General features: G+C 48.8%; 1 protein-coding gene across 1 annotated transcript; it reads right to left on the bottom strand.

Annotated features, from left to right (window-relative positions):
- Positions 1-2,466: 2,466 nt before the first annotated feature.
- LOC6601982 (dendritic arbor reduction protein 1) lies at positions 2,467-10,024 on the bottom strand. Its single transcript, XM_026994073.1, has 4 exons — positions 9,804-10,024; positions 9,079-9,706; positions 6,628-6,687; positions 2,467-3,044 (listed from the first exon to the last, which is right to left on the bottom strand). The coding sequence occupies exons 2-4, from the start codon at positions 9,512-9,514 to the stop codon at positions 2,857-2,859; spliced, it is 684 nt and encodes a 227-aa protein (XP_026849874.1). The 5' UTR covers positions 9,515-9,706; positions 9,804-10,024; the 3' UTR covers positions 2,467-2,856.
- Between the last annotated feature and the right edge of the window lie 3,493 nt (positions 10,025-13,517).

The following is a 13,517-nucleotide window of genomic DNA, read 5'->3' as shown; positions in this document are numbered from 1 at the left end:
AATTCATTTGCTAGTTTGCTATTCTGCCATTCCTTCGTAATTAATCACAGATTTGAGATTTCGAATGCCAGTCGTTCGTTCACTTAATTAGCGTTCAAATTAAAACATATTCTCTGTGGTGCATATCATTACGGGGCACACATTAGCCGTCGCCTGGCATAATGAGTGCACTCTTGCCCCCCCACCACCCCCACCCCCCCTACTCCCCTGTGGCAACAAAAGCGCACAAATTAATTGAAATCATATGAGGTTTATCACCGATCTGCGATCCGCGATCTGCGACTGAAATCGAATCAATTTTATATGAAGTCTGCCTGCCCCCTCCGCCGGTTCCCCCGGGTCCTCCTCCTCCTCGATTGTTCGTCATTCAAGTGGGTGCTGTAGACAAAAACCTTTGTGGCATGTACTCGTGCCTCGTATCTCGTACTCGTATGCATAATATCAATTTGTGGGGTCCTCAGACATACCGACACGTACGAGTACGAGCTCTTTGTGTGTGTGTGTGTGTGTGTGAGTGTGTGCGTGCGTTTATATTAAGTTTATCTAGCAATCTTAAGCCAATTTAATAAGCGGGTTGCCCCGTTGTGGCCGCAAAGTTGAGCTGTCAGTCGTAATATGATTAATCAGCGCACCATACCGCACCGCACCGCCCCGCACCGCACCGCACCGCTCACCGACGGACGCACCACAATTGAAGATACTCGTACGAGAGGAATTGTACGGTACAATGAACGCGGGGCCCCCAAAGTGAGCGATGGAATGGCACAAAGATTGAATGGATGGATGTGGGGATATGTGGATATGTGGATATGTGGATGAATGGGGGCATGCCAATGTCTCAACGCCCACATGCGTGGGTATACACAGAGGGGTCTGCTTCCAGAGTGTATCAGCGAATGGAATGGGTAACGCGTTGATGGGTAAGAAAGAAAGCTGGAAGCAAAGCCTTGAACTCGGCCAAAGATTCAAGAAGATACCAGTAATCGAAGCAAGAGTTGTCCAACACTGCCTCCTTTTAGTGTTGAGCAGAGCAGCTGAGATGGAAGAACGTAGCATCGGTCCACAAATTAGCTGTCATAAATTTGTGACAAATCTAACGATTTTCCCCCGTGGGGTTTCCCCCCAAAACCCCCCAATAATTTGATGGTGCCCCACGTTCTCGTAAAACACAAAATGATTAACCTTTTTTCGAGCCCAGACGCATTTTTATCGCCTCCAATCAAAACACAATGACGCGCTCGAAATTCGAAATGCAATGCGAACAATCGAAATTATTATTGTTTTTTTTTTTTTTTTTTTGTTAACAATTTTCAAGCAGCAGCGCGGGGCAGGGGCAGGGGCAGGGGCACCGCATTTGCTTGACATGTTTGATTCGTGTACAAAATATCTTGATAATGATCGCGGGGCAATGACAACGAAACGCAATTCAGTTTCAAGTTCCACAAGACAGAGAGAGAGAGAGAGAGAGAGAGAGAGAGAGAGAGAGAGAGAGAGAGAGAGAGAGAGAGAGAGAGAGAGAGAGACATTCCACCTGGTGTCGGGTCTGCGGTGCGATGCGGTCACACTTATCGGCTTTGGATTCCCGTGATCCAAATGAAATAATTGTCTACTTGGTGGCTTACCCAGGGGGGGATTTTGTGAAGAGAAAACAGTGGAGGCAACTCCTTGGAGACTAGAAAAGAAGCGGGAGACTTCAGGAAGTTTTTCTATCATGAAATGGAAGATGAACACACTTTTAGGAGCCTGGTAGCAGCTCCGCAAGAACATTCAATTTTCAAGAACTCCAAATATTTGTGGATTTCGTCATTTCCAAGGGTTTTCTGTAATTTTTGCGCTTTAATGGGTTCGATTTTAACGTTCAAATATCGTTTTTAGGTTTATTAATTCATGGAGTGGCATCAGTTCTTCATGAAATCGAGGCCTTGGAATTTGCCTTATCCTGAGACCCAATGGAGCTGAAATCTCTGGTAAGTAATGCTACCCAAAGCTAAAAGAATATTTTGTGACTGAGAGAAAAGATTTTGGGTTTTTTGGTTTTCAAAAATGTTTATTGGATTGTTTTGTGCCAGCACTTTTTGGTGGTTTGAAACAGTATACAGCGACGCACACACATACTTATAATCTACACATATACATGGATACATGCGTGGAAATACATATAGATCTATGGCTAAAAAAAAAAAAAAAAACACTAGTCGTACACGGAATACAGTTACAGTTACAGTTACAGTTACAGTTACAGTTACAGATACAGATACAGTTGGATAATTATACGTTAGATATAGTACATACAATAAATGTAGCATTTAGCGGACTATCAACTATGTGTGTGTTTTTTTGTTGTTTGTTTGTTTGTCTATGATCTAATCCTACGATGACGGAATCTATTTAGTTCTTATGCGAGAGAAAACCTTTATACAAGTGCGGGTAGTGCGGGTAGGGGTGGTGGTGGGGGTGGTGGGGGTTGGTAGGGGGATTAGCGATGCTTAAGAGTAGGTTTTTGTTGTTGTTTGTTGTTTGTTGAATGTTGAAGCAGGATGGTAACAGTAATTTCACTAGTACTTAAGCTAGTTATAGATTTTTGAGTTAGTTTGAGTTCTTGCCAGCGATTCCTAGATGCCTGGATGCCTGGATGCCTAGATGCCTAGAGTGTAGTACCATGTAGTAGTTAACCTTTCAACTAAACCGAATTCATGTCATATCTAAACTAAAGTCCTTTGGATTGTGGTATAGTTGATTTTGTTGTTGTTGTTGTTGTTGCTGTTGCTGTTGCTGTTGTTGCTGCTGTTGTTGCTGCTGTGTTTGTTGCTCTGCTGCTGGTCCACCGCCGCCTCCCGGGGGGACCTTCTTCCGCTCTCATTTGTTCTTGGGCTGATGCCGCTTCATGTGCAACGCCAAATGATCGCTACGCGCAAAACTCCGCTCGCAGACGATGCACTTGAAGGGCTTGGCGCCCGTGTGCTTGCGGTAGTGCCGCGTCAGCTCATCGGAACGGGCGAACCGCCACTCGCACTCGGGCCACTGGCAGGTGTAGGGCTTTTCACCTGTAAAACCAAGACAAAAACAAAGATGTTTGTGGATGAGTATCGAGTATCGGGCATTTGTGAGCTGTAGAAAACGGAAACTTCTAACGACTAAACCTCGTTTGGACACCCTCCAGAGGCCTTTTGAGTGCACTTTCCACGAGACAAAAATTGGGTTGGGACTGCGACTACTGGGATCTTTCCATTAATTAATTTCCATTTCCCAAAACCGCGTTTTTGTGGCTTGCGCAGTTTTATAATTTTTACTCGGCATTTGCAGAGCAGATATCCAGCAAAATATTGATGGATTAAGGCAAAAATTGTACGACTCTTTACAGGATTTTTGATTCGTGTTGATAGAGCGGATGTACTTGAAGATACAGCGATCCAAAGTTAAGGTTTTCTAACAATTTTAATGTTTCAACAATTTTTTGTTTTTAATTATTAAATAAAATATACAAAAAACCAACTATTTTTATAATTGTTGTTTTATTGTATTTGGTGCTATTTTTAGACGTTGGTTATAGGGGCGATAGTTCTCAGCAATTCCCCAAAATGGTTGCTTGTTGATCTCTGACATATTTTTTTGGTGTCTTTTCTGCAGAAACTATAGAGTCTGCCTAAGGCTTATAATCTTATAATGTATATGTGAAAATATAGCAATCAAAAAGCCCCCAGAAAGACTTTTTTCTAAGGCTGTTTCTTTCCATAAACTTTCGCCCCGAAAATTCCACACTAATTTTGACAGCTTTCTGGAGACCATCTCGGAATCTCTGAGAGCATAAGAAATACTCGTAAACCTTATCATTGGTGGCGGACAAACGCACAAATTTTGTTTAGTTTTGGTTTTGGTTTCGGTTTCGGTTTCGGCTTCGAGTGTTGCATGAGCTTCGATCTCGAGTGTCGAGTGGCCACTCGTCTGACACTTTTCGATTTTTGGGTGGGGGGGAGGGGGATGGCGGCGTGACTTATTGGTTTATTCAGATCTCATTTTAATGAACTTGAGTGTTCATCGATTCGCAGACCTAACTGGAGACACGTGTGCTCTATGCTGTGTGCTTCGTAGGGGGCTTCGAAAATGTGACTCATAGAATCGAATCGAATCGAATCTCTATGGAGAGGAAAGACCTCCCCGAAACACACGGCAACAACAGCAACAGGCTGTCCGTGGGAATATAATTTGGCAATGATCAGAAAAAAAAGGCCAACAAACAAACAGACAAAAGTTATGTAAATGTTGTTTTGTAATGTGCGATGAACGCAATGCGATAAGCGGATCGGAGTGGAGCAGAGCAGAGCAGAGCGGAGTGGAGCAGAGCAGAGCGGAGTGGAGTGGAGCAGAGAGAATTACTTCATAATTTTACTTGTGGGGCCGCCACCGATAAGGCCGCCCGGCAATACAAATAAATTTCGAGCTAAACCAAAAAAGGCGCTGAATGGGGAGGCTGTGGCTGTGGCTGAAGCAGGGACTGGGACTGGGACTGAGGCTGAGGCTGGAGCCCGCGACTATAGCCTCTGGCTAATCGTCGATTCGAGTCCGGTGGGTCCATGGGTCCACAGCCTAGACCTCCTCCAGTCGCCGGTCGCCGGTCGCCGGTCGCCGGTCGCTGGGCATAAAAATTCAAACTAATTTATGGCAGCGCGAACATATTAGCAAACAAATCAGTACAAAATAAGCCACAGTCGGAGGAGCCGCAAGAGGCCTAGGGACGGACCGGGAATGGAGACTGGGGATCGGGAATCGGGAATCGGGAATCGGGAGACCGCTGACTGGTAGATACGAGAAATTTATGCGTTCGCTTGTGGCATAAAGATTAGTTACCAAATGATTTTCTAATCGACGCAGGCAGATAAAAACAAAAAGCCCAAATAAAACGGAGAAATTTACGAGCCAAGTGGCGGATGAGGCCGTGGATGGCCAAGAGGCTGTGGATGGGTATTGGTATCTGATCTGATCTGTGGACTCGATTTTCCCTTTCGTATGTCTTCCCTTTCCATTAGAAACGCATTAGAGACAACAAACAAAGGCCACAAACGTGGCTAACAAACATCTCAAGCGACAGACAGGCAGATCTCTCGATGACTCGGGCAAATATTGAAGCAAAATTTCCATCGGGCATCCATCTGCAGGTCTCCTCCTGCTGCAGCGTTGCGTTGCTAATCAGCAAAGACAACAACACTCGACTGGCGTCTGTGGCGCCTCAAGTTGTGCCGCAAATTGCATGAGGAATGCCTGTCTGTCTGTCCGTCTGTCCGTGTGTGTGTGTGTGTCCGTGTGTGTGGAGTACGGGTGGGGTTTTCTTCGAGTGCTGTGGTGTGGCACGGACGTTAACTAACTCAAAAGCCAAACAAACGGACAGCCATCAGACGGTAGCCAAAAACACTTGAGAAACTGAGTGAGAGGGAGAGAGAGAGACAAGGAGACAGGGGGCCAGGGGGCCAGTGGGGCTCGAAGGATCGTGTTGGCCAAAGGCTGGGTATAAAAAGTGTTTGCCCCAAATTAGAAGGAGAGAAAGAGCCGAGATCGGGAGGCCCCAAAGTCCGCCTGCATTCAGCATTGATCTCTACGAGATTCCACATTCGAGAGTCAAGGTTTTGGCTTCTCTTTGACCTTTTCTCCAGCAGCGGCAGCAGTAAATACTTGGGGCTATTCCGCTTCCCCCTTTTGATGGGGCGTTAACGTTTATCGCTTAAGTGAAAATCAGCGCAGAATATCATACGAATGCGAATGCGAATACGAATACGAATGCGAATACGAATACGAATACTCGTAATAATAAAAATGTTTTTAAGGGGCAGACGTTTTAAGTTGTGGCATAAATCAGGTGGTCATGTGCGATTAATAAAACTCCCCACCCCACCCCACCCCACCCCCTGCCACGCCAAAAAAAAAAAAAAAAAAGGAATGGGGAAGAGCCACTGGAGGATCCGCTGCCTTGTTGTTTTTTTGCCTGTTGTCTGTTGTGTGGGGCATAAAACGTGTGGCCCATAAAACGAAGGCAAAGGCAGTGGCAGTGGCAGAGGCAGTGGCAGAGGCAGTGGCAGAGGCAGTGGCAGAGGCAGGTGGTGATCAACATCGTCAGGCATCCAGGCATCGGGCCTGGGGAGAGAGCATCAGGCAGTTGCAGCAGATCCGAATGGAACGTCAAGTGTAATCTGAGCAAGAAGAAGGAGCCGCCGAAATGCAGGCCAAACGTGCGCCCAGCTGATGGCGTTGGCGATTGCTGCTGCTGCTGCCGCTGGATGTTGCAACAACCACTGACCACAAGAAAAACAAAGCCAGAGCCACACGAAAGAAAAAAAAAAAACCAAACCATAGAAATCACGATTTTTGCTCTGCGGTTGAAAATTGAAAAACAAAAAAAACGAAGAAAAAAAAAAGAAACTGAACAGCAGACAAATCCGCTCGAAGGCGATCTTTGGGCCAAATTATTTGCCTGGCAGAAACAACAAATATGAGATTGCGAATTAATCAAAAGGCTGCCCACTCTGCCACTGCCAGTGCCACTGCAGCTGCAGCCCACATGCCCCACATGCCCCACAGACCTGCAGACCTGCAGATCTGCAGAAATCTGTGACCCGAGTGAGTGGAAGGCGGACTTACCCGTGTGTATCCTCTGATGGGCCTTCAAATGCGAGCTTTTTGTGTAAACCTTGGAGCAACCTGAAAGATACGAAAGGAAAATGGATTAGGAAATGGCGAAAAACCAAAATATATGTGGCCCCATCTCGATAGAGAAGTGGGTCACTGGGCGTTGGCTCTGTGGATTTTGTTCCTTTAATTAGGAAGTTCATTTAAGAGAAAGTCACCGCCAGCGAGGAGACGCCACTCGGATCGCTGGGAGCAAGTGACATTTATGAGGCACTTACAAGGATGCCATGCCCCCTCCTCGCACACGTACGGTCTAATTGAAAGCTGCAGCATGTACGTGCCGCGCAAAACAATGCCCCCGAAACCGAATCAGCGGCAGTCAAGAATGTTGCACCGAGAGACAGCAGCAGGCAGCAGGCAGCAGGCAACATGCAACCAGCATCGACAATCGTCGACAGTTGAACGCGTGATTGGTCGCATAGATACGAACCGAACCGAACCGAATCGATACGGAGGACTGCACTGCACTGCACTGCGACTGCACCTTCGATCTCCTCCAGACATAACTCACTTGTTGCCACAGTCGGCAGTTGCATGCAGCAGAGCCAACCGTTCACCCATCGACTGATGCGTGCGTTTATGGCATAATAACTTCATTTGGACAGCATTTTTGTTTGCCATTCAGTCAGTCAGTCAGTCAGTCATTCAGTCATTCAGTCATTCAGTCATTCAATCGCGAGTCCCATTCCAAGTCTAATATTTGTGGTCTTACGCGCATTCTGTACTGTACTCCCCGTACTCCCTGTACTCTGTGTACTCCGTGTACTGCCTGTAGTTGCTGTTAGTTGTCTAAAAATGGCCATGGCAAACGTGTCAGACAATTGTCAATTATTTATTAGTGGCAACGCACGTACAGGCCCCAAGCCCCAAGACCCCAGCCCCATCGATCCATCGATCCCAGACAGACACAAAACTCCGTCTGGGACTCCGCTTTGGAGTCGCTATTTTGTGGCTAAATCTGTGGCCAGACAATCATTGCCTCTAGCTTTGGGCTCTTAAGTGCTTTTTTGGCCATCCATCGATGGCTAATGGATGGAGATACGCGTCGGCTACTCGTCGGTGGAGGGTACCTCATATAGCGTGGAATTGAATGGCGGGGGAGATGATGTGATATCTCCCATCTTTAGTTGAGTTCTCTTTAAAGAGCTTTTGATGGATTGTTGTTTTGGTATTTTGGAGAAGATCTTCCGTTTTGGACTTGGAAGATCCAAGATCGAAGGCGGAAGGAAACAGAGAGGGGTTTCTGTAGACTGCAGAAGGTTACCCTTCTCTGAACTTCTAGCCAGAGGTCTACAGCTCTAACAGAGCATAGATAAGATATTTCTTTGGTGGCTTATTGGGAGGATCTCTTCGAAGACAAGTTTTCTGAAAAATTTTCCATACTTTTCCAAATAAATACTCCCTCCGCAGTGGCCCCTCTTCTGTACTCGGCTGTGAGGAGCTCCATATCGTGGTGATTCTTCAGAGATTCTTCGTAGATCGTTGGAGGATCCCAAACTTTGAGGGGATTGTTCAATTGTTCTGCTAGAATCGAAGGCTAGTGATCGAAGGCGATCCTCGAACGGTTTCTTCAAAATAAGAAGCCTTCTAGTGGGTAAGCGATCCTCTTGTTGGGTGATCCTTGAAGGCTTTGCTGTTTTCTCGATGGTTCTTTACCCAGGAAATACTCTTTACAGGAAACATAAGAAGACAGATCAATAGAGAGATCGTTCTTTTACTCATTGATTTGTGGACCTCTCCTCCATGATCCCATTCAGCCGTGAGTCAACCTATTTACGGATCTGTGTATCTATGACATTGAAAACGCTCTGTGCAACGATCGGTTGCAATGTGTAACGAAAGCCACAGCTCACTGTGGATGTGGAGGTGGAGGTGGAGGAGTAGGAAACGTCGTCTTACATAAATATGGCAATTGGCTAATTAGAATTACAAAGAAGGCAATAGAAAAAGCGCCACAACAGCCACAACAACGGCAGCAGCAACGAGCTCTGTGGCAGGGGGCAGGGAGGGGGGGGGGGGGGGGGTCACTGTCACACAGTGAGCGACAGAAAGATGCGGACGATGGCAGAAAGATAATAAATAAATGTATAGATAAATGGAGAGAATAAATAAATGCCGATTGGAAATACGCGTCACGCATGCGCAATGGGGAACGCACGTGGAGCGGGCTCTAGAGCTAGAGATTCCTCTGGATGGGGCAGGGGAATGGGCCAGGGACTGGGGGCAGGGGAGTCTTCTCTGTTACGAAAAGTGTCGCAAAGCGCGCGAAATGATAAACGAGAGGAGCGACATGCAGCGAATGCCTAAAGATCTACAGATCTACAGATCAGCAGTCGCGTCGAGTCGAGTCGAGGAGGAAGCGCAGTGGCATCTTCTGGCACTGGCACTGGCACTGGTACTCACCCACGAAATCACAGTGATGGATGCGACGCTTCTCCAGCTCCGGATTGTTCCGGCGATTGTAGCGCACTGTCCGGACGCTCATGAGGCTGGCAATGTGCGCCGCCGTGCCGGGCTGATGGTGCGCATGCCGGCCCCTCCTGCCGCCGGAGGAGCCACCCGATCGCGGCGGTGGGACCGCAGGTGCCACGGGGGAGGGCTGCTGCTGGGGCAGCTGCAGTTGCGCGGACGCTGAGGCGGAGGCTGTGAGGGTGGTGAGCGTTATCGAGGAGCCACCGCCTACTCCCAGCAGCTGCAGCTGCGGCGGCTGTGGGAGTCCCAGGAGCCCGTGACCTTGCTGGTAGGGCGGTGGCGGGGTGGTGCGTCTCTGAGCGGCAGCGGCGGCCGCTGAGGGGCTGCCCGGATCGGAGCTGGGCGGCGTCAGGGGTGGCACGAACATGTGGCGCGTCGACGACGAGGCCGATGACGAGGAGGCTGAGGAGGATGTGGCAGAGGGAGTGCTGGGTGCCGCCGGGGGGCACAGTTGTTGCAATTGAGCAACGCCATGTTGAGCTGTGGGCGTGGCAGTGGCGGACGCAGCACTGGCTGCTGCTGCGGATGGCGGGTGTATTTGGTATTTGGTGTGAAATGTCTGCAACGAAACCGAGAAGGGAAGGGAAGGGAAGGGAAGAGAAGAGACGGGAGAGATTGAAGGCTGGTTAGGGGGCAACGTTGGACAAGACTCTTACCTGACTGCTGTGCCAGCTATAGCCGTAGCTGCTGCTGCTGCTGCTGCTGCCGATGGCCGTTGCACTCGTGTTGCCACCGATGCTGCTGCTGCTGTTGCTACCGTTGAGATAGCCGCCGCCCGATGCGGCATTCAATTGAGATGCGTATTGCTGCTGATAGGAGGAGGTGCTGCTGTTGTCGCCGGGGGTCGCCGTCGCCTGCAGCAGCTGCTTGGGGCTGTTGCTGCCACTGTGCTGCTGCTGCTGCTGTTGCTGTTGCTGCTGCACTAGCTGTTGTTGCAACTGCAACTCCACCACCGTCTCGACAGCGGGTGGCAGCACCGACGACAGGCTGGGATGATGCTGGTACAAGTGCTGCTGCTGCTGCTGTTGCTGTTGCTGTTGCTGCTGCTGCTGTTGTTGATAATGTTGCTGATAGTGTTGCTGATGTTGCTGCTGGTATTGCTGCTGCTGCTGTTGTTGCTGCTGCTGCTGCTGCTGTTGTCGCTGCTGCTTCTCTGTCTTGATCTCCAGGGGACTGAGCAGTGGCGTTGAGAAAGTCTCAAGCAGGCTCTCATCCAGTGCCTCCATTTTGACCTGTGGCTGCTGCTGCTGCTGCTGCTGCTGTTGCACCGATGCTGCATTGTCCCCATTGCTGGTGCTGCTTGTTGTTGTGTTGTTGCTGCTACTGTTGTTGCCACTGTTGCCGCCACCATTCGCTGTGGCACTCAGCATGAGCGCATTCTCTGGATCGATATTTTGGATTGAGGTAGTAATATCGTCCCAGAGCACTGGCCTCTGATACGGATCGTCCAATGGATCCGCAAAGAGCGTAGCCGTCTCTTTGTTTTTGGTTTCTGTTTCAAAAGAAGAGGAGGAGAAGCACAGAGGAAATCGCTTTATAATCGATCGATGCTAACACATTATGCAAATCATTCGGGCGTGGATCGGGAGGCGGGTGGCGGTTGCTGGGGGGATCTATGAGAAATCTCGCATATGCATGAAATTTTCTAACCAGCTGCTGATTTGTTTGACTATTTATAGAGCTTGCTGTGCTGCCCGAAGAAGGGGAGGCTCAAGCCTCAAGCCGAGTCTTACGAGGCCCATGGATGCGCTATAGACGTATCTTTCGGATACACCAAAGATCTACAAGAGATGGCAGCTCATTCGCACTTCGCTGAGGCTGGAACATGTCTGAATTTTTGTGGGTCTTGGCTCTTGGTCTCCGATTTCACATTTTCGATATTGACTTGCGAGATTTCTCCATGCGTGTAATTTTCGGGGTGCCTCCCCTCTTCGCTCCTCCCTCTTCCCACTCCGTTCTCTATTCTCTAGGGGGGAACTTACCATACAAATACTCCTTCTCCCCGCCAGTGCTGCTGCTGCCGCCCGTTGCCCGTCCCCCGCCATAGCCCAGGGCCACCTCGTAGGTCGCACCATCGTAGAGGGGCGTGCAGGCATAGGCGGAGTTCGAATTGGAGTTGGGGGAGCCAGCGGCATGCTGCTGCTGCTGGGGATCCGTTGTGCCATAGCCCACCGATGACAGCTGCCACGCGTCTGTGGCCCCAGCACCGCCGCTCTCGCCGCTCTGCAGGCTGTGCGACTGCTGCTGCTGCTGCTGGTGCAAGTGGTGCGCGTGGTGGTGCTGGTGCTGATGGTGGTGCTGGTGCTGGTGCGAATGATGGTGATGCAGGTGATGATGGTGGAACTGATGCTGCTGCTGCTGCTGCTGGGTCTGCTGCTGCTGCTGCTGCTGCTGGTGGGACGTTGCAAGGCTGGGGGTCTGGCTGCCATTGCTGTTGTGGCTGTTGTTGGTGGCGGCCAGAACCTCCAGATCGACGTCGGCGGGCTCTATCTTGTGGAGACGTCCCATCAGCTCGTGCCGATAGTCCAGTTCCGGGGACTGCCACAAAAAAGAGAGAGAAAGAGAGAGAGAGAGAGAGAGAAGGGAAGAGCGTAAAGTGTTAGTAAATCGTGTGGTATATGGCCCATCTGGTAATCAGAGGAACGGCTCTCCGCCTCCTCCCTGGCCATAAATTTTGATTAAACTTTTATCGCCCTGCCTTGCCACACTCTCGGCTCCAGGGGCTCCCCTCCCTCCTGCTCCTGCTCCTGCTTGTGCCCTCCCCCTTGCTTCTGCTGCGGCTTCTACTTTATCTTTATGTTCCGTCTTTGAGCATTTCTTTTCTCTCGCTTTTCTTTCTTTATTTTTATTTGTTGGAGTTTTATTTTTATTCTGATTTTGATTTTGATTTGGATTTGAAGTTTTATTTTTATGGCCAGCAGAGACACAGCACAGCAGTCGCAGTCGCAGTCGTGCTGTGTCTGCTGCGTTTCGTTGCAAGTTCGTTGCCTAAGTCTTTCGGTATTGAGGCAAACAAATTGGTTTTGTTTAGTGGCTTTTGCGAGCCCTGGCATTTGTCCAGGCCCGAATGTTGCCAATCTGTGAGATGATTTATCCAAAAGCAGAAAAAGAAGGTATTTATAGATCTATTTATAGATAGAAACCTTTGTCTCCACCTTTCCTTTGTTTTGGGGGGCCGGAGAAGAGGCCACGTTGTCGCCGCCGCTAATTTATGGCAACACTTAACGTTGTTTAGGCAAACATAATAATCATTTGGCAAATTAGCCAAGTTTTTGCTTGTTTTTATACTCCCCACAGAACCGCAATGAACGCTTTTCACATGCAAATGATGTGTGTGGCAGCAGACCCAAGGGACAGTATATCATCAAAAGTGTCGATCCGATCGAAAGGCCAGCCAAAAAATAGCCAAAAAAAAACCACACACACACACACACACACACACACACACACACAAATCTGACTCAATTCGAGAAATGCTCGACACTGACTCATGATGCCCCCCGTGCCACACATCAGCAGCAACCCCGAACCGAATAGCAATGTTGCCTCGTTTTCTCTGCTGTTTTTTTTTGTTGTGTTTTATGAGCTGAAAATTTACGAGCATGGCAAATTATTTTAGCTGCAATATTTTTGCCGTGCGGTGCGGTGTGCCGCAGCATTTTTTCCATTTTATTGACTGCGGGAATACCTTTTTGGATACCCCGTGACTCTAGGAGTATATTGGAGGGATCACCCCTCAAAACTTCAATTTCTCTGCGAATTCTATCCATAATTTCTTCAAACAAATGTAGAATCATTGATAAGTATCTGAATCAAATCGGTTGATTATTGCAGCCAGTCGTTTGGCTGTTTGAACACCTGGCTTCCTCGAACACTATTCAACACAGAGCAATGAGCTGTTGCCTGGCTACAGGGGGCACATGGGTCTTGGGTATCTTGCGGGTCGAGTCACTTGGGCCTTTTCCGACTGGTTGTGGTTGTGTTTTTAGGGGCTTTCTGTGGCGGCGGCCCCACTCTTTTTGGTGAATAATGTTTGCTCAAAAGCGGGAGGTCAAACATATGGCGTGTGATAATTTTAATAGATTTTCGTGTATACCTAGTATATACATATATGTTTCACTGCTGTTCGTATGAGTAATGTCTGTTTTCCCCGCTGTCGCGAGAGTCGCTCAGAGCGGAGTGTGGAGTGTGGAGTGTGGAGTGTGGAGGAGTGTGATGTGATTGTCTCGATGGATTTGTGGACTGTGGATTTCCACGAATCGGTTTTCCCTGTTGGCCCCCAACTATCGCCGTTGGCAAAAGTTCTCGCTCTCCCTCTCGCGCGGCGCGAGTCCAGGGCGCATTTAGTGGGCTCCCCACGCAAATGACCT

Source organism: Drosophila persimilis, unplaced genomic scaffold (assembly GCF_003286085.1).
Source record: "Drosophila persimilis strain 14011-0111.01,24,50 unplaced genomic scaffold, DperRS2 tig00001210-arrow-arrow-pilon, whole genome shotgun sequence".
Taxonomy (NCBI): domain Eukaryota; kingdom Metazoa; phylum Arthropoda; class Insecta; order Diptera; family Drosophilidae; genus Drosophila; species Drosophila persimilis.
Note: the sequence above shows the minus strand (reverse complement) of the source record. Positions and strands in the feature narration are given on the sequence as shown.